The sequence below is a fragment of the Schistocerca nitens genome, chromosome 2, assembly GCF_023898315.1.
Source record: "Schistocerca nitens isolate TAMUIC-IGC-003100 chromosome 2, iqSchNite1.1, whole genome shotgun sequence".
NCBI lineage: Eukaryota > Metazoa > Arthropoda > Insecta > Orthoptera > Acrididae > Schistocerca > Schistocerca nitens.
Genome location: NC_064615.1, coordinates 1,048,828,710 through 1,048,850,989, shown reverse-complemented (window position 1 = coordinate 1,048,850,989; position 22,280 = coordinate 1,048,828,710). Strand labels below are relative to the sequence as shown.

Below are 22,280 nucleotides of genomic sequence, written 5' to 3'. Positions count from 1 at the left end.
GAGACACAACTCTTTGTTTTAGCCTGTATAAGTCTATTGGCAATAATTGAGTTCATGCAAATAGTGAAAGAGGCTCGATTTGGTTGGAGAAACATTCTTAAAGTTAATGGATAAGGAGACTAGATGAGAAAGAAAAGTAAAGTTGAGAGACTAATTATAATTAGAGCCACACCAAGATTCACTTTGTTAATTTATACCTGGCAACATAACTCAAATGGCAAGAATAATGAAAAATTTGGCATGATATTTAACTGGTTGGAGCCATATTAGTGGACCCAAGTTTAGATTCTGATTCACACAATCTGGTTTTCTCTAAACTACTTATAGAAATAATGCCTTTGTCTATATTTGTGTCACATTGCTGAGCTCTTACTTTGTGTCTGCTAAGGCAAGCCTCCCAGCTAGGAGATAAAATGGATAACATATATCTTACAGCATGTGATGTGCACAGACATTAAACAAATGTTATATACACAGGGAGGAGGAGGGGGAAATGTGTGTCACGCTTCCTTTAGCTCAATTGGGAGTTACTAATGAGAGTTTGAAACAGCAGTCATGGGTAATGTAGTTTTAAGCCTCCTTAAAAAGAAAAGAAAAATAGCTTCCAAAGTAGGGTAGGTGGGGGTAAAAGTACGCATTTTTGGTTTTACTAAATAGTTTTTAAAAAACTTGCAGCAATGTTGTGTCAATTATGCATCCATCATGGTGTGTGTTTGATAACTGGTGAATCTTGCTCACTTTTGAAAACTTATACAGAGGAAAACCAGTGTATTACATGGGAGGTGTTACTAAATGGCATGTCAATCTTACGCATTGAAATGAAAATAGATCATGACATACCATGTTTCTTAGCCGTAACTTTCGTTTTTCACCTAGGTCTCATTGGTGATCAATCACTGGAATAAATTTCCATCCTCATACATCTAGAAGTGAATGACTACATAAATCTAGCTATGGGAAGACAGATAGTAGACAGCTTTATTGGAAGCATCGTAAAGAAGTATAATTAATCCACAGAGGAGATGACTTACAAATCCCTCATATAAGCAATTGTATCTTCAGTCTGAGTTTCATAAAGTATTTTTAACATTATTGCCATGGTAACTGAGGCATTTGTTGTTATGCTACTCCAGTGTTGCTATCCAGTATGAAAAATAATTTTTGCTGCTATCTTCAGTCCATGATCAATGTCTAGAAAGGCAGATCAAGATACTAATTACAGAGAATGAACCGAAAGCAGTGCTAAAGTGTTTGCTCTGCTGTGTGTTCAGGGTGAATAGTTCTGCCTTTTAGAGGGTCCATTAAAATCTAAGTATGTTAAGTAGAAATTATTGTGATGGCTGTGCTGCTGAGGTCGACAGGAAGTGAGGGACATCATCACAGATGAGAGCACAAAAGATTAGTGTGCTGAATTACTCTGTCAGCAGATAACACCACACAACTGCAGCTGGTCTCACTTATTTCCAGCACATGAAGATAACTGTACTATCTTGGCTGGAACCAGTTAAGATGAAACCTGCCTTTCTGTCAGACATACTACAGAACTGTGCTGTGTACACTGGTGATTGCCTCCACAATGGACTGTCCTCCAGAATGTCCAGATAGATTGTCCTTCAGAATATGCAGGTATAGTGATGTTACCCTTATGTCTCTAATACAATACTGTAACACCTTACATGTCAATAAATAAGCTGAATCAGTGATTTCATTTTCTTTTTTGAATTTTTTTCAATGTATCGCATTAACACTGGCAGCTTCTCAGCCCAATAAATTTTACTTGATTCATAATCTAATATGGACTTTTATTATTTTTGTTTCATTTATCTGTTTTTCCTCTAGAAAAGCAGTATATTTTTTCTCTGTACAGCTTCTTTGCCTTAGCAGTTCATGCACATTAGTGATAATGATCAGGATGTTTGTACCTTTTTTTCACAGTTACTGAAACCAGTCAGTATAAGTCTGGGTGGTATATTGATAGTACACCCTTGAATCATTCATAAAACATACACCGTCTGCAAAGGCCCAATGGTACTGACTGGCTGCCATGTCATCCTCAGTCCTTAGGCATCACCAGAGGACAGTTTTCGTGACCGGTGCTGCCACTTCTCAATCAAGTAGCTCCTCAATTGGCCTCACAAGAGCTGAGTGCAATCCCCTCACCAAAGCACTCAGCAGACCTGGACAGTGAATAGGGGACTGATGACCTAAGATGTTAAGTCCCATAGTGCTCAGAGCCATTTGACAGTGAATGCCCGACATTGCTCAGCTTCGGTGAGATGTCGGGAACCGGCATTATGGTGTTTAGGAAATATGGATGCGCTATCAGAAACATTAAATCAGCCACATTTCTGATTATTCAGTTGAACTGCAAATAAAAATAAATACTGCAGTGGTTGTATTTCATTATTTACTCTTTGTTGTGTCTAATGTCCATGACTCTTAAAAAGTCACTCTTCCTTTTCTTCACTTTTGAACATCTACATTGATGGAACAAAGTGTTATGACTACCTGCTTAATTGCATTTTGGCCCACCATTGGAATGCAAACTATTTGACACTGGATGTCTACACATAGGACATGCAATTTCCATAAATTACGGGCTGGTGGTTTGTGAGTGTGGAGGTGGTGCCTGGTGGTGTCCTTGACGTGTTCTGTCAGCTTCAGATCAGTGGATAAGGTGATCAAGGCATCAGTTTGAATTCACTATCATGTTCCTTAAACCATTCTAGCATGATTCTGACCCTGTGACTGCTATGTTGCTTGCTGCTGGAATGTGCCTTTGCTGTTGGGGAAGACTTAAGAATGAACAGATGTAGGTGTCCCCAGTAATGTTAAAGTAATCCACAGCTGTCATGGAGCCTTAAATTACTACCACAAGTCTATGGGAGGCCAGATGAATGTCCCCCCACAGGCCTGTGTCAGAGCACAGTGCTTTTTTGAGCAGCCTTTCACCCAGATGGTGGTTTATCTGGGCATGACCATTGATCTTGTGGAACAAGAAACTTGACTCGTTCAGCTTGTTTCCTTTGATTCATGGTCCAGTCTCAATGCTCCCAGCCCACTGCAGTTGTATTTTGAGGATGTTTTGTGGATTAACATGAGTACACATAATGGTTGTTTGCTTTGAAGCCCAATGTTCATCAATGTGTGCTGAACAGTGTGCTTCGAAACAGTTGTGTGGTATCACATATTGATACAACCCCACGGCTTATCGAGCTTGATAATGTAATGGGAAGTTTCCATCTGATGCTGCTAGCGGTCACACAGGATCTGACGAACCCAGTACTGCGCAACAGCTCTGTACTAATAGCACGTGCTGCCACCACAGTACAGGATGGCCAGTGGGAGGCCATTCAGCCCAGTTGAGCTCAGAGACTCTTTGCCATGTGATGCTTTGCAGATGTCATCTTGTCACAACTCCAACACCATAGCTCATGCTTATGTGAGCAAGACTCTTTTTTTTGGACATTGGTTGCTGTACTTTGTTTCTTGCTGCATTATTTGTAATGAGTCTTTGTTCACTTGGAGAAATACAAGTTTGTTGTGTTACCTTGCTCACTAATCATTTCTGCTCCTGTCCAGCTTTCCTACAACGACAGTTACCGCACCACTCTGTAGCCCACCTCTTCTCACCGTTGCACACACAGCCGTACACAACTTGTACCAGCACCAGAAATTTACTCCGTCAGATCTCCCACGGATTGCTGCTTATTCTCCTTAATAGTGTGGGCTAGCCTCCAAGCTCCACATTAAGCAATGCGGCAAAGGCATCATACACTTCATAGTTCCATCAACTTTCAATCACTTTCCATTGATGCTCATGAAAGTAGCACACAAACGGCGAACCAGCTTTGCCATTTCCAGTATGCTCTTTCCCAGGCACTGAGCTATAACAACTGGACCTTTATCAAAGTTGCATATGTCAGTGGATTTCTCCATTTCTGGCCTGTATCACTAGAATGATTCCCCACTTGTCTCTGCTCCACTTACATACTTTCCTTACTGTGTCATGTGCCTGCAATGCCACCGTGCTGTATTCAGTCTCATGGTCATAATGTTTTAGTTCATCAGTGTCTCTTGATCAGTTTTTTTGCATGATATAATACACTTGTAAAATTTCTGAATTGAGCAGATGTTGACGAAATGACACTGCGTTTTGGATGTGAGTGGCCTGTCATGAAGTAGATGTCTCCACCAATCAGGACTGAGAAAAACCTGGTTAAAAAAAAAAAGAATACCAACCCAATGGGAAAATTGAGGGTTTTTTCCCTTCACTGTGATGATTAAATAGTCCAGTTTAAATTATTTTTCCCATTCTTACATCTAATTTTTTGGTGCCTCATTTCTTGTGCTGCCAGCAATTCATCTACTAAGAGAATCTTCCACACCTGCAGTCTTGTTTGGTCAAAATTAAGAACTATTTTAGAAGAGAAAAGACCCAAGAAATTAGTGAGGCTTTATAAATTTCTGCATTTCAACTAAATTGTACTGCAAAGTCATTATGGTTCTACAAAAAGTTTTTTCCTGGAACTGTTAAATGTTATTAAACTGTGTTTCTTATACTGCAAGAAAAGTTAAAACAATATTAATAAAATAAATTCTTGTGACAGTAAATAGTTGCCTTCAGTAAATATAAACACACTTTTTAATTTGTGTAAGGATAACTATGTAACATTTTGTATGTTAATTAAATTTTCATAATTATATATAGTTCAGTCGAAATTATTCATGAACCCACAATAGTCTCTGATCACAAATGCTGTATTTGTTTATTCGATTACTGATTTCACTCATGATGATAACCTTCAGACTGATCTTGTCCTGAATGACACTGGGTTTGCTATGCAGGGTTGTGTCTGCAAAATTATCACTGCAAACATTTTCTAGTGTTAGGCTATGAACATTACCCTATGGAACATAGAGAAATTGTTGTAGTCCTCATGGCGAAAAAAAGAGCCCTGACAGTTAAAGTGGTCATGGTGTGGCTGTATAGTTACAAATGTTTATCATCTTTGCTTCACTTTCTACACTGAGGCGTTGCATTAGAGATGTCTACAAAATTGATTTGCGTAATTAATTTTGTTGGATGTGCGGGGTGCTGTTCCTGCTCACTGCCAACATGATTTGGATTCTAATCACCTGAGAAAGCTTGTGATTCTTGCTGACAGTCTGTGAGAACAACAGATTTTGCGAAGCCTGGGGCATCACTGTCTCAAGTAACAAAGTACATTCATTTGGAGGAAATTGGTAAGTTATTGTCAGAGGATTATGTTGTACTATTTGGTGGCTCAAATGACATGTACTGGAATGCAACTTCAGTAACCTGCAGGAACTAAAGAATTGCTTGAGTTATTTGGGACACACAAACATTATATATGTCAACATTCAGCAGCAATATGATTTACCACCTGGTCATGTGTGAGCAAAGAGATGAGCACTGCAAATGAACAGCTCTTGAACATACACAGGCAGTTTGAAATGTGAATGTTCTGGACATCAATAGCATAGGCCAAAGATACCATATCACACATGGCCCGTCATTTGAATAGCCTTAGGAAAAAGTTCTTAACTCGGAAAATAGTAAAAAAAACACATGTAATTCTCACCTTATAAAAATGTATCTACCACTACAAAAAAAAAAAAAGAAAGAAATAGTGATTGATTACAACTGCAACATATTCCTGTAGTAGTTAACACTCAAAGAAAGCCTTTCTTACACTAGACGATAGGGAAAGTTACAGAGTAAATATTGTACCCTTTAACAATAATGTAGCTCATGTCAAATCTATCGTTAAGAAAACTGTCAGAAGTACAGCAGATTAGCTGAGAAGCCTAAAAATATTTCACCAAAGTATAAGAAGCCTCTAAATAAAGAAGAGGAACTATTGCTTTCTCTCCAAGAAACGGCAGACACTGTTAAAAATATTGCTGATGTGCTCTGCCTAACTGAACATCACCTGGAAGCTACAGAAATTAATCAAATACATTCAAATAGTTATAGAATTGTTTGTAACTACTGCAAAACCAAGTTAATGCAAGGTGAGGTAGCAATTTATATGCACAATACTCGTAGATCACAAACTATAGATGTAGCTCAGTACTGTAATGAACAACAGTTTCATTGCCGTGCAGTCAAGTTAGAACTGGAAACTCAGTTCCTCATAATAATTGCAGTTTATGGGGCACCCATGAGAAACATTGAAAAGTTCCTCTCACAGTTAGAATCAGTTCTTAAAAAACTTTATAGGAATAACAAGTCAGATTATAGTAGGTGGTCATTTTAACATTAATTTCCTTTCAAATAGTAGTCATTGTTCTCCACCTCCAACCTACTACCGATGGTTTCATTCCCAACAAGATATATGGGCACAGCAAGACTTTGACTGATAATCTGTTCCTATTACAATGATGTAAAAACATAAGCAATAATAAATGGCCATCTGATTACGCTGCTCAATTGACAACCTTAAAAATCGCCAGTAGAAATACAGTAAATGGCCACCCCCAGGTTAAACATATTAGAATAACAAATACGGAATCTACTAGCTTGTTTAGGAACAGTTTACACCATGAACATGAGGAAGTATACCAGGCAGTTAAAATGAATGAGAAATTCAATTCATTATTATGAAAAGGGAAGTTGCTACTCACCATATAGCGGAGATACGCACAACAAAATGACTCTCACAATATAAGCTTTCGGTCAGCAAGCCACACTTGTGGCTTCAGCTGCCAGGGGCTGCAGTCAGGTGTGTAAGTTGCGTTTGCGTGAGTGTGTGTGTTGACTATTTTTGACAAAGGCCTTGTTGGCCGAAAGCTTATATTGTGACAGTCTTTTTGTTGTGCCTATCTGCAACTAAGAATCTCTGATCTGTGGTGAACAGCAACTTTCCTTTTCGTAATGTTTTTACATTTCATCGATTTTCCATTGTTTGATTAAATTCAATTCATTCCTGGACATATTTCTCAAACATTTTGAAGCCTGCTTCCCCCACAGACAGATTAAAATGAAGTCAGTCTGTTGTGAAAGGAAATAGTGGATAACAGCTGGCATCAAAATATTATGTGCTAAAAAGAGAGAGACCTGTATATAGAACAAAGGCTAGTACAAACGTAGCAGTGAAACCACATTACCAAAAAATACTGTAAAATTCTAACATGTGTAATCAGGAACGGCAAACAAATGCATTATATCGAAAAAATCAGCAAGTCAAACAATAAAGTAAAAACCATATGGAACACCATAAAAAGTGAGACAAATAGAAACATAAAATCTAACAAGCAAGGACTCCCAAGTCCTCTGGTAGTGTTCAGACAAGAATAATCAAAAAGCTGCGGCCTCTGATTTAAATAACTTTTTTCTAACTGTAGCTGAAAGAACAGGGAACCATAATAAACAGTCTCCCACCAAAGTCATAAAGCTACTAAATCACACCAAATTCATCACTTCAAAGTGTGAACTCCTAAAGAAGTTGAAAAAATCATAAAATTACTTAAAAGCTCTTGATATGATGGAATATCAAATAGGATTCTAAAATCACGTGCAGACTTAGTCATGTATTACGCTATTCATGTAACCAGTCAATGAAAAGGGGACATTTCCAGACGGACTAAAACATCCAATAGTGATATCCATCCACAAAAGTGGGGCAAGGAAGGTACCATATCTTTGCTGGTAGTGTTCGAGAGAGTAATTTGTGACAGGATTTATGGCCGTGTGACACAAAATGGCTTATTGACAACTACACCGTTTGGCTTTCATAAGGGATTTTCCACAGAGAGAGCTATATTTAGCCTAACAGATGGAAACACAAGGTGAATTAAATCTCGGAAGGTATCCAATGCGGATCTTTTGTGACCTTGCTAAAGCTTTTGACGGTGTATATCATAACATATTGCTAAAAAAGCTTCCACACCGCAGCGTCAAAGACAAACCTTTGATGTGGCTAGATTTTATCTACTCAAATTAATGGAGGCAAGTATAACAGTAAACTCAGGGGAAATGTAAAATACAGAGTCCCCCAGGGCTCAATCCTTGGGCCACAGATTTTTATGATCTACATTAATGATTTACCAGTCATAATTAATGACAGAGCAAAAATAGTCATGTTTGCAGATGGCATTCCGATCAAGGATCCCAACCTCGCAATGCAGGATACAGTCCTGACAGTCACTAACCAAGTACAAAAATGGTTCACAGCAAATAGCCTAACCCTACGTTTTTTCAAAAACTAAAATTATACAGTTTCAGTCTGTAAATAAAAACCTCCAAGCTCCTGAAATGGAGGTCAACAATCAAAAAATCTCTCCCATGGGGCTCGCTGCTCTTTGGTGGGTTCATGCTTGGCTACCACTGGGCCCCGGCCTTTGCAGCATCATTTCCCTTTCATGCTGCATGTCTATCCTCTTACTGTTCTTCTTCCCTCCCTTGGGGAACATGTTTGGCCTGTTTTTTGAAATATGTTCTGCATTTTCTGCAGTAAACAACAGAGTTCTCTCCGTTGTCCCTTTTTTCTTTCTTCATTCACCTTCTTCTATCCTTCCTCCACTTCGGCATTTGAGGTTCCTCTTTTTCTTCTTCCTCCGTATGTGCTCCTGAAGGCCGGCCCATGCATGTGATGCGTAACACATGACTAGGTAACACGTAATTCCCAGTCCCGGGTCGACAGGTAGGGTTCACATGTATCCCCTGGTACAGGCCAGGCCCAGGGAGGTGTGATTGCCTGAGCTGCTACCTTCCCAAATTGCCGATTGGGCCCTCGGTCAGGTGTTCATGAGGTGTGACCTGAGGTGTGAACAATCACCTAAGGCGGGTGCACCCCCTTCTGAAGGGAAGCCCCAGTTGGAAGGAGCATGCCATTGGAGACACTAGCAACCATGGGGGATTTTCTCGCAATGAGCCAATCATCTTCACAGTCAGTGACTATGAAACATAAATGGAATGAGGCTAATGATTCAAAGACCTTCCCAACTGGACCATGGTTCCTCGTGGTTTCACATACTGAAGATGGTCAGTCCTTCTTTATGGTAAATCCGTATATGATTCAGAAGGGTGTTGATGCAATTGCTGGCCGTGTAAAATCCTGCTCTCGTTTATGCAATGGCACTTTGCTTTTGGAAACTTCTTCCGATTCTCAAGCACAACAATTGCTTGCAGCTTTGCTCTCCCATGGCTATCCTGTTTGTGTCAAGGTCCATTGAATGCTGAATTCTTCTCATGGTGTTATTTGCGCTAAGCTGCTCACTGGTCTGATCGAGGCAGAAATCCAAATGTCACTGCCGTCCATCGGGTTATGAAAAAAGTTGATACCTCCTTAGTGCCTCTCTCACTTTTGATAGAGTAGTTCTTCCATCAAAGATCAAAGCTGGTTATGAAGTTATTACAGTCAGACAATATATTCTGAACCCAATGCGCTGCTACCAGTGTCATCATTACAACCACACTCAAGTGTCCTGTTGGCATCCAGCTAAATGTGTAAACTGTGGTAGGGACACTCGGGAGAGTGATTGTCCGCCTCCTTCCACCGCTGCATCAACTGCAGTGGCGACCATGCCACCTTCTCCCACGATTGTGCCATGTATCTTGATGAGTGGGCTGTCCAAGAGATCCAGGTGAAGGAAAAAGTGCCTTACCCAGTCACCCACAAGTTACTGGTTAGTTGGAAACCCTGCATTTTACCATCTGGCATCTACAGTGCTATACTTGCTACATCTCACTCCACAAAGCTCATGGTCATGCAGACATGTGACCTCAAATTTAGCACCAAGGTTGTGAAATAACCCAGTGCCATGGCAGCATCCCCATCATCTCCTCCAGCTGTGCAACACACCACCAAACTATTGCCTCCTCTCTGACAGTGTTGTCATGTGATACTCTCGCCCAGCTGACCGCCATGTCACCAGTGTGCACCACCAACCATTTCTCTACCTAGGACTCCACAGACCGACAGCAGAAGGATGCGGACGCTTCTGTAGACTTCATGGAGCAGAATTCTTCTGCCACTGTGCCCTGTTGAAGCGAGTCTTTGAAGACTGGCACTCGGCAACTGCCCCTCGTCACGAATCTCCTCCAATGGAACATTCACGGCCTTCAATCCAACAAATACGATTTAAAGCTGCTCTTAGAATTGCACGTCCACTTGTTCTCTGCTTTCAGGGAACAAAATTGCAATCTCACAACCACTAACTCAAGCATTTCTTCCCAGTCCGTTTTGACCTTCCCCCCAAAGTTGACATTCCTCTCATGGGAGAGTCATGCTGCTCATACGGGATAATGTTTACAGTCAACCCATCTCAATGACTACCCACCTTCAAGTTGTTGCAGTTCACCTTTTCCTTCCCCACTTGACCTTTTTCCTTTGCAGCATTTACATCCCTCCATCATTCAATGCCACCAGGGCAGACTTCCTCCAGCTTATTGGGCGCTCCTTTCTGCTGCTCGGTGACTTTAATGTGCACCATCCCCTTTGGGGTTCTCCCAGAACCTGTTCAAGAGGCGCCCTCTTGGCTCACCACCTTAATCAACTTAACCTCTTTCGTCTTAACACAGGAGGACCCACGTTCCTTTCAGACTCCAAGGACCCACGTTCCTTTCATACTGCATGCACACCTATTCCCATTTGGACCTATCCTTCTGCACTGCATAGCTGGCCCATCATCTCGAGTGGTCCATTCTGTCTGACACATACTCGTGTGACCATTTCCGTGTGCTATCCGTTTGCTGACTCCTACTCCACCTAAGTGTACACCAAAATGGCAGCTTACTGAGGCTGACCGGAGGCTTTCTTCCTCCCTGACGACCTTCGACGAACAACATTTCTCCAGTTGTGAGGACCAGGTGGAATATCTTAAGAATGTTATCCTTAACCACTGCAGACTGTTCCATTCCTCACACTTCCTCTTTACCGTGCCGTGTCCTGGTCCCTTGGTGGACTGAGGTGAGCTGTGGCACAATTTGTGTGCAGAGACGTGCTCTTCATGTTTTTAACCATCATCCTACAATGGCAAACTGTATTCATTATAAACAGATGCATGCACAGTGTTGCATTCTTCAGGATAGCAAAACAGCTAGCTGGATTTCAGTCATTAGTTCTTTTAACAATTCCACTCCCTCTTCCATCATGTGGGCCAATCTCAAGACCCATTCTCTGATTTTGGGCCTGACAGTAGCAGACGATGTCACCGTGGACCCTATTGCTATCTCCAACACCTTGAGCCACCTTTTTGCAGAGATTTCGAGCTCCTCCCGCCATCACCTTACCTTCCTCCATTGGAAATGAGTGGAGGAGACTCAGGTGTTACCCTTCTCTTCTCTGAGTTGTGAGTGCTATAATGCCAGCTTTACTGTGAGGGAGCTAGATCATGCTCTGACGTCATCCTGATCCTCTGCCCCAGAGCTAGATGATGTTCACATTCAGATGTAGTCGCACATTTCTCTTGTGGCCAAGCACCTTCTGCTTAATACATACAACCGCATATGGGCAAAGGGCATGTTTCCCATATGCTGGCATGAAGCCATCGTCGTACCCATACCTAGGCCCGGTAAGGACAAATACCTTCCTTCTAGCTACCGTCCAATGTCTATCACCAGCTATGTTTGCAAGGTGTTAGAACGTATGATTCATGCCCAGTTAGTATGGTGGCTAGAGTCTCACAACTACACAGTGTGGATTTCGAGTGTGACACTCTGCAGTTGACCATCTCGTCAGTTTGTTCACTCGTGATGAATGGTTTCCTGGAAATCCCAGACTGTGGCTGTGTTTTTCAATTTGGAGAAAGCCTATGACACCTGCTAGAGGACTGGTATCCTCCGTACTCTGTACATGTGGGGCTTCCGTGGCCACCTGTCCCATCTCCTTCAGGAATTTTTAAATGAACAAGTTTTCAAGGTACGTGTGGGTTCTGCCTTGTCAGACACCTTTACCCAGGAAAGCGATATGCCTCAGCGTTCCATACTGAGCGTCGTCCTCTTTGCTATCGCCATAACTCTATAAGGGCCTGTCTCCCGCCAGGCATCTCCAGCTCCCTTTTCATTGATGATTTTGCCATCTGTTGTAGTTCTCCATAGACTTCTCTCATTGAGAGGCGCCTTCAGTGATGTCTCGATCACCTTTACTCGTGGAACATCAACAATGGGTTTCATTTTTCCACTGACAGAACCATTTGTATGAGTTTCTGGCGGTGCCATTGGTTTCTTCCACTGTCTTTAAATCTTGGGCCTGTTGCTCTTCCATTCGTTGAAACTATGAAATTCCTGGGGCTCATGCTCGATAGGAAACTCTCTTGGTCCTCCCACATGTTGTACCTGGCAGCTCGCTGTATGTGGTCCCTCAGCATCCTACGTGTCCTCAATCGTACTTCCTGGGGTGCAGATTGAGCCACCCTCCTCCATTTGTACAGCTCCCTTGTCTGTTCGAAACTAGACTATGGGTGTTTCATTCACACGGCTACACGTCCATCCCTCTTACAACATCTCAATACTGTCCACCATCATGGCATCCGTTTGGCCACTGGCACCTTCTACACTAGCCCCGTTGAGAGCCTGTATGCAGAAGCTGCCCAACTACCACTGAGACTTTCCCCTCAGCTGACATGCATGCCGTTTGTCCGCCATGTGTGGCCACCCATCCTATGCCTCCTTCTTCAATGACTCCCTTGATCACCAGTATGGGATGCATCCCTCTTCTCTGTTACATCCTGGAGTTCGCTTTCGGCTCATGCTCCGACAGCTCAACTTTACGTTGCCTGCAACTTTCTCAGTGGGTGTGAACCCATCACCACCTTGGCTTTGTGCGGCCGCCAGTGTTCACCTTGGCCTTGATTCACTCCCTAAGGACACTACTCCAGCCTGGCTCTATCGCCTTCAGTTTCACAACCTTCGCGTGGAATTTCGCGATAGTATGTTTGTGCTCACTGATGACTGCTGGACTGACTGTGGTGTTGGGTGTGCCTTCATCATTGGCAGCTTCTGGAATACTGCTCAGTATATACAACAGAGCTCTTCACCCTGTGTCAGGTCATGCAGTACATCCGGTGTCACAGGATTTTCAGTTGCGTTATCTGCTCAGACACTCTCAGTGCCCTTCAAAGCCTATGTGTGCATCCCTTAGTGCAATGGGTCCAGGAAAGCTCACTCTTGATGGAACGACTGTGATGTTTATGTGGGTTCCTGGTCATACCAGTCTGACAGGAAACGAGGCTGCTACCAAGGCTGCAGTCCTCATACCTCAGCCTGCTAGTTCTTACATTCCCTCCAATGATCTCTGTGTTGCTGTCTATCAGAAGGTGGTGTCACCACTGGTTCTCCCTACACAGGAACAAGCTCCGGGCTATTAAGGCTCTCCCAGCATCTTGGACGACCTCCTCGTGGCCCTCTCGCTGTGAGGAGATCATTTTAACTAGGTTGCGTACTGGGCACTGTCTCCTTAACATTGACATTTGTTAAGTGGTGCTCCCCCACCACTTTGTGCACATTGCATCCAACTTTTAACTGCTTACAATCCCATTTGTGTTTCCGTCTGAGTTATCGGCCGTTTTAGCGAACAACATGCGAGCTGTCGACCACGTTTTACTTTTTATCTGTCATAGCAATATGGTAAAGGTCGTTGAATTTTTAGTTTTGGACCTCCCTTTCTCTATGGTGTATTTTATAGACCTTTCTCCATGCCCTTGTCTTTAGCTGTTTTCTTTTCCATTAATTGGGATTGGCGTGTAGTCATTTTTAATTCCCCCCTTTGTCTTCGTGTTATACAGTTTTAACATGGGCGCTTATGATCCTAGTTGTTTTTGCATCCTAAAACCAAACAAAATAAAACAAACCAAAAAATTTATGAAACCACACACAGAAAATTCCTAGGCATCTAGATAGGTGGACAGAACAAATTGATCAGCTTGTCAAAAAACTTAGCACAGTGTGTTTTTCCCTGAGAGCTATTTCAACAGAAACAGTGACGCTGATATGTGGGGTCTCTAACAGAACATAATGCAGAGGTCTCTTTAAGACTCAGGATATTTACTGTTACAAATCAATATATATAATCACTAATGGTGTTTGTAGCCAGCAACAAGGACTTATTCCAGAAAAACTGTGACACTCACAAGCAGAACACAATAAAGGGAAAAAATTTCCACCAATGCTCTGCAACTTCAACAAGAGTCCACAGGGGAGTAGCTGAGTGAGGAATAAAAGTATATAACAAGCTTCTCATCTGTATAAAAAAGGAAATTGATAACATACAGGTATTGAGAAGGAAACTAAAAACATTCCACAGAGAACAAACTTATTACAAAATGAATGAAGTCCTAGAGTAATAAGGCATCCTTTTGAGTAAAAATAAAGGAAAGAAAATAACAGAGATGCTTAGTCACAGATAGGCACAACAAAAAGACTCTCACAATTAAAGCTTTGTCAACAATAGACACACAAACACACACGCAAACGCAACTCGCACACACGACTGCAGTCTCATGCAGCTGAAAGCACACTGCAGTGGTGTGTGTGTGTGTGTGTGTGTGTGTGTGTGTGTGTGTGTGAGAGAGAGAGAGAGAGAGAGATCTGTTGTTGATGAAGGACTTAATGCTTAATGGCTGAAAGCTTTAATTGTGAGAGTCTTTTGGTTGTGCCTATCTGCGTCTCAGTATCTCCACTGTATGGTGAGTAGGAACTTTCTTTTTCATAATATTGTTACATCCAATCCTGGATTTTCCATTGTTTGATAAAGGAAGGAAAATCTTTACTTATGTCGTGAAGACAAAATTGTGTACTTCTGACATAAATTATAGCGATAAAATGTAAATTTATTTATATCATACATTAAAATGTGTACCACCATTTATTCTACACAATTAAGATTCACTTGAACTTACTTATGTGATGAAGGTAAAAATTTTGTGTGAACTTGTACCAGTAAAATGCAGGTTATATTGTCTGCAGTCAACTGTTCATGGAAAATAAGTACTTGTATGATATATAAAATGTTCACATGGTGTTGCATTATTTCATTTGGCTTATCCTATATAGCTAGTACACCAATTGTACAATATATAATCAGCAAGACCAAATAAAAAATCAAATCAAATTGAAGCAGCCACGCCATGCCCACTTTAGATGTTACAGCTCTTCTTTCACCATAAGGGACGCAGTGATTTCTTTACGTCCCACAGGATAACATTCGTAGTCCTTCACCAGAGCTGGTTTGCAGTGATAATCTTTCACACACAAACTGCACAGTGAATCAAGTGTCATTCATGACAAGATCAAACTGAAGATTATCATTATGTTTGAAACCGGTAATTGAATAAACACATATTAGCGATCAGAGACTTTTGCTGTTCTTCCAGTGAGAAAATTGTTAAGAAGATTATGAAATTAATTTTGGTAGCATCTGTGACATCATTATTATATTGTGTCACACATGAACACATTTTATTTAAGATCCTCCATCTGCGACAGCACATGAACACTTGTATGCTGCCTCCAGGATTTCAGTTCCAACTGCTTAGTTTGATAGGAGCAAAACACTGTATGTGCTTTCAGGCCAATATTTCTGTGTAATTTGAGCGCAGTATATTTTTGCATGTGGCTTTGTGAAACCTAAGATTTATCAATGTATATTACAAGACTATTGTCTTCAGCATGCAGTAGCACATTTTACACAAAACTTCGTTCTTGCTGCTATAATATCTCTGCACATCATTACACTTTCTGAACCAAAAACAACGTGAGTGGAGAAGACAAAGAACTGAGATCTCTGAGCCAGAATAATTATTTTTTCATTGAGATCACACTGCAATTTTCTAGCCCTCATATACTCTCCTCCATCGTAGTACTGAAGTAAGTTCAAAGCACTAACTTTTTGTCAAAACCGCCAAATTCTGTAAGTTCTGTTTTCTTTTATATCCCTCTCTTGGAGAGTCAAAACATGTGCTTACATGTAAAGATTCTGTCAGTGTTACTGTACTGTTAATATATAATACACTAGATTTGTAAATACCACAAGTTTTTGTTGTCATTTTATGAACTTACAGAAAATTTATATTATTCATGCTTTTGGCCAGATTAGTGAAAAATCTTCAGTATGTTCAAAATGACAATTTTAGATTGCTTTCAATTATTTTTTTGCCCTTTATGCACACTGATCGGAGTAGCACTATGCAAGGCCCTTGCTCCTGCATTTTGCACACTACCAAACCCACATCAATGCACCATTTCACGGAAGACTGAAACCACACATGAATACACGATATCGCACGGAGACTCAGGACATTCAGCTGCCATTGACCTACTGCACTGTCAACAGTGTACATATGGCAACAATGCTATGAGGCAGGCGAATCACAGCATTTAGCCCCAGCAGACTGCAGGAGCAGATGTGACCTCGAAGTGTCTAATGTAGTAGAAATCCCTGGGTAACATACTGTGAGGGATACTTAGTTTAAGCAGCAAACAAAGAAAATATGAAAATTCGGGAAATGAGACAGGCAAAAAGGAATACAGATGCCGAGAAAATGAAGTTGACAGGAACTGGATGTGTAAAATGGCTAATGAGGAATAGCTACAGGACAAATGTTAGGCTGTAGTAGCATGTACAACTAGAGGAAAGATAGATGGTGCCTATAGCAAAATTAAAGAGACCCTTGCAGAAAACAGAAGCAGCTGCATGAATATCAAGTGTTCAGATGGTTTAGTCAGTATCAAGCAAAGAACAGAAAGCTGAAATGTGGGAGAAATAGATAAAGGGTCTATAAAAGGAAGATAAACTTGCAGACAGAGAAAGGGAAGGGGAAGTTGCTGAGGTGAAAGTGGGAGACATGATACTGTAACCTGTAACAGGAATATGACAGAGCACTAAAAAAAAAAAAAGCTGGAGATCTATTGGGAGAACCAGCGACCCACCTGGTGTGCAAAATGTGTGAGACAGGTGAAATACCTTCAGACTTCAGGAAGAATGTAATAATTCCAATTCCAATGTGAATACTATCGAACCATGGCAGGACTGACCCTACAACCTACCCAAGGTAGCCAATGCTGGGTCAAGGGGTTGACGTCACCCTGCTCTCCCCAGAAATGAAAAAATGTAGCGTAGTCAGGTGTTTTCCTTTCAAGAAAATGATTTAAAATTTAGCATTACACAGGTTTTTAACTGTGTCAGATCTGAAACCTTTTCTTATGACTACTTACAAGTCACCAAACATCTTCCAGAATATTATAAATACTTAAGACCTCCTCCCCCCCCCCTTCAAGTTTGCCTCCCTCTCCCTCCTACAAACTGTGATAAGGGTGCTTTGGGACTCACTCTAAAAGACAAGTTAAAGAAAGCCAAACCTACATTTATAGCATTTGTATATTTAAAAAAAGTTTTTGACAAAGTTGACTGAGTACAGTCTTCAAAATTATGACTGTAGCAAGGATAATGTTTACCAGTAGGGAGCAAAAGCTTATCTACAAACACCAGACTGCCATTACAGGAGTTGACGGACATGAAAGGGAATCCATAGTTGAGAAGGAAGTGAGACAAGGTTAAATAAAGCCTGTTCCCAATATTATTCAATCTGTACATCAAGCGAGATGTGAAAGAAATCAAGGAGATCTTTGGAGAGGGAATGAAAGTTCATAGACAAGAAATAAAAGGTTTAAGGTTTTCCAGTGGCATTGCAATAATTAGACATAATTTTCATTCCAGTTGCTCCATAGTGAGGAGATCCTCTGGGATATGGAAGATGTCAGAAAACAAGAATACATAATAAATATTTACAAAATAATGCCAGATATGCTAATGTACCTTCCACAGATGCCATGCAAAATTGCCCTTGTGGATATGTAATGGGTTAAAAAAATCTTAAGGATATTTACATTTAAAAGGATATAAAACTTGTCACTAAATATTAATGTTCAATTCACTTAGGTGCATATGATAATACTTGGGCTATTGTAGCCCAGTGTCATTAAATAAAAAAATAAAATACAAAACAATTTACAGCACTCATTTACAATGATTGCATTACTGCACAAAATTTGTCCAGAAGTCAGATTGTATGCAATATTCACATTATGTGGTGTTATTAATAACATACACGCATCAGTTGGTTCAACTACAACATTTATCAAGGGAGCAGACGGGGTTGGCCACCAATAAATCCTTTAGACTCTTCTCAAACTGAATTTTATTATTTGTTAAAGTATTTATGGCTTCTGGCATGTTATTGAAAATGTATGTTGCTGAATAGTGGATACCTTTCTGAACCAAAGTAAGTGACTAAATCTTTGTGAAATTCCATCAGAAACATGAAAGAACTTGGCAGAGCAGTTGAATGGAATGGTTAGGGTCTTGAAAAGAGGTTATAAGATGAACATCAACTGATGTAAACCAAGGGCAATGGAATGTAGTCAAATTAAATCAGGTGATCATGAGGGAATTATGTTATGGGAAATGAGACACTAAAAGTAGTAGATAGGATTTCTGTTGGGGCAGCACACTAACTGATGACAGTTGAAACAGAGAGAATATCACATGCAGACTAGCAATAGTAAGAAAGACATTTCTGGAAAATAGGAATTTGTCAACATCTAATATCAGTTCAAGCATTTGGAATTCTTTTCTGAAATTTGTCTGGAGGGTAGCTTTGTATGCAAGTGAAACATGGACAAGACAAGCAGTTCAGATAGGAAGAGAATAATAGAAGCTTCTGAAAAGGGGTGCTGTAGAAGAAGACTTAAGGATTATGTGGTAGATCGAACGAAAATGAGAAGTAGTATTGGGATAAAGCCAATCCTGAGCCATTTCATTTGTGCAGGTTGCATACATTCAAGTGTAAATTATCCCCCTTCCCCTCACCATAGCTTGTTATTATACTAATTGATTTATGACCCATTGGGGGTTGATGTATGATCCCCTGGTGATACTTTTAAGATACCCCTTCCCCATTCCTCATAGAAATCTTGAACCCTCTCCCCCTCCCCCTCACTGATATAATCACATTTTTATATCAAATTAATTGCCTAAGTAATTAAATTGATCAATTAACTATCCCCTCCCCCCTGGTAAATCCCTGAGTCCTCCAATCCTCCACTTCCCCCCTCCCTTTCCCACATCTCATCTGTGCTTGAGAGGAAGGATCTCACAACACAAAATTCAAATCATTGTCAAGAATATATTGTTCAGTTCAATTTGCATATCCTTTATTTAATGATTTTGCTGGAGACAAGGCTCCCCCACTGGATAGAGCTCATGTCTGCATCCACCACCTCCATTTACCATGACGTAATAACTGTAAACACTGAGGAATGGAATGAAGTGCAGTTTTGATGTCTGTTGTCCAGGCACCGGGCAGAGTGCAGAGCATGCATCTCGTGGGGTGCATACATTTCAGCAAGTAATGGTGATGCATTTCGGCCCACATAGAGACTGCTGTCTGTGCTAGAGCTGTCTGTGTTTTTTGAAATGGCTGGTCAATCCACAGTGCAACAGACAACTTCATCCTTCATTCCACTACCTCAGACCAAATGAACCAGATGTGCTCACCTTGGTGTATGAGGCTCAACTAAAATGGGTTTATTTCCTCCCACCACTTCCCTCAGGAACCATTGGGAATGCAGCACCTCCCCTCCCCCACCTGAATGTTACATCCGAACACATGATTGATGATGTCAGGAACCAGGAAGCATCAACAGCAGCCAAGATCCTCATCTGCCTCCATCTTGCAGAAGAGGTGTAAAAGCAAGTGCATGTGGTTTAGTTACATGTCTTTGCCCAGTTCCATGTCTTTGTTCAATTCCATGTCTTTTCCTATGGATTATTATTGTTTCTTCAGACCAGCACCCCAGCATGTCTGGGCCAACAGCAGCAGCACTGTGGATCATGTAGCACACCTGACCAGCATGTTGGAACAGGACAACGAGCTACTATTATCAATCCATTTCATCAATGAAGACACCCCAACTCTTAAAAGAATAGTGCTGGGGCCCCTACACCACCCCAGTCCAGGTCAGTATTGGTTTCCAAGGCATTCACCATCCCAGAACATTCTGTGGTTACTTCAAGGACAGAGTGTTGATGTGGTAGATGAGAAGCTGTTGATTCCTCCCAGTGCTCTAATACTTTTCTCTTCAGTTTATAATTTAACTGCTAGTGATTCAGAGCACTTAAAGACTGGTATTGAAGCCCCAGTGGACATCGACTGGGGTGTAGCATTAAAGTTTGAAAATGCATTGAGAAGTATTGAATTGCAGTTTACAAAGGTGAAATGGGATGAACTGTGTCATTCAGAACTCTACGTGAATCAACAGATGACCTCCAAGTATTCCATCTCATCCACGCTCAGGCATTAACAGTGCTGGCCTAAACTATCTGTAACATTATTGTATGATGGCACAGCACTCAAGATGAAATCTGGAGGTCAATCCATTTATCTGCAACACTCCATCATTAAAAACTTGTTTGGCCTATGAATTATGCTATCCCTTGGGTTGGAAAAGCTAAACTGTGTGCTACTGTGCGTTAATACTATGTATAAAGACACTGTGAACTGTCTCCATACGTATAGTGTTCTTGCAGTTAATGTAGGAAACTGCATCAATATGGTGTCAAAAGGATAAGCTGTAGGAATACCTATCAGTTTGAGAGAAATACATGATGAATTTTGTGCATACTTGAAAGCTTTATTTGCTAAATTCTGTACAGATGTGAAGATAAAGAAAGAAGCAGTTGATGTTTTTAATGTGCACCCACTGTATGGCTGTTGAATAAAAATATGTATATTACCACAAACTGTGTTTTATTTTGTTCATACCCCTCATAATAATGTTACTGCTACCAATATTTCCACTGCAATGTCTAGAATATCGCAGCAGCACCAAGCTGACTGAATCACCTCATCACCACAGTCTGCGTCTTCAGTCATTGTTAAACTGTATGACAGATGAAACTTTTCATGTGTAGATATACACTGTAGTTTAGTTGATATATATATTTTCTATAAAAGCCCATTGCACACCAAAACCTGATGTAGTCAGTATCATGGTGGGTGGGGAGGGGGAGGGGGTCAAATATCAGGACTTTGTTGTAAGTGACTGGTCCTGTGATGGTGCAGAAGAAGACTGGAAGAAGAAGAATGGGATACTCCTTCCCAATAATATTCGAGTGATAACTGTAGATCTCTCCAACTGTGCCAAGACAAATGTTGTCATGGCACTGCTAACACACCTGGATGGAATTCACTTTGAGTATGTATACGTATTTTCAAAACCGCTGTTTCAGTCCAAGTACCAATTACTGGCAGTTGTTGTTGGCGTAATGTACATGACATTTATTCAAAGCAATCAAATCCCCCCCCCACCACCACCACAAAAAGTAAAGCCAAACACCATGTTAATATTTGATGATGTTTCTGTGGAAAACCAGGATCAAATTCTACAATATTTCTGTTTAGATCATCATATGGGCATTGATGTATTTTATTTGAATCAAACATATTCCAGAATCCTGAAACAGTTGGTGAGGGATAATGCAAATCTCATTATAGCTTGCAAACAAGAAAACTTGAATTTACAATACATTTACTGGACACATATAGGAACCGACATAACGTGCAATGATTTTGTAAAGATACGTGCGAACTGCTGGACTAGCACACAGTATGGGTTTCTCATTACTGATAAATGAACAAAACTGAATGATGGCAGGTATAGATGGAATTTCCAGGAGTTCTTTATATATATAGCTATGAAAAAATGGATGGTTATGTTAGTTCACATCATAAAATGGGCAAATTTGCACATATGTCAAGCACTCAGCTCGAGGGAATAGCTGCGCATCGACAGGTAATGTGTCTATACATAGATGGAAAATTTCAACCTCTCAAACATAAAGTTAAGAACCTAGAGCCATTTGCCCAGACCCATCTGAGACTGATCAGTGACTTAGATGCTAGGATTAAGGAACTAGAGATATACAGTTGTGTTGTTCTGAAAAGGAAAGTAGACGATTTAGCTATAAAGGCTGATGGAATTGAAACAAATTTACATGATTTAACTGTAAAGGTTGGTAGACCGGGTGGAAAGTGTACAACGTGTATCCTGCAAAGGAGACCGCTTAGTATATAACAAGATGTTGACTAAGCATAATATCATCGCAGCACGGAAGGCATTCGAGAGAAGTTACAACTGCAAAGGTTAGGACACTTTCATCAAGAGCAGACACAGAGAGGAACATAAAACAGTTACTGAATCTCTCAATGAACTCTCAGTGAAATTACACAACAATGGTGACATTGCTGATTCCATT

General features: G+C 40.7%; 1 protein-coding gene across 1 annotated transcript; it reads left to right on the top strand.

Moving 5' to 3' along the window:
• The first annotated feature begins 1,189 nt into the window (after positions 1-1,189).
• LOC126237396 (uncharacterized) lies at positions 1,190-20,641 on the top strand. The gene is made up of 2 exons (XM_049947487.1): positions 1,190-1,626; positions 19,810-20,641. The coding sequence occupies exons 1-2, from the start codon at positions 1,577-1,579 to the stop codon at positions 20,324-20,326; spliced, it is 567 nt and encodes a 188-aa protein (XP_049803444.1). The 5' UTR covers positions 1,190-1,576; the 3' UTR covers positions 20,327-20,641.
• The last annotated feature ends 1,639 nt before the right edge of the window (positions 20,642-22,280 follow it).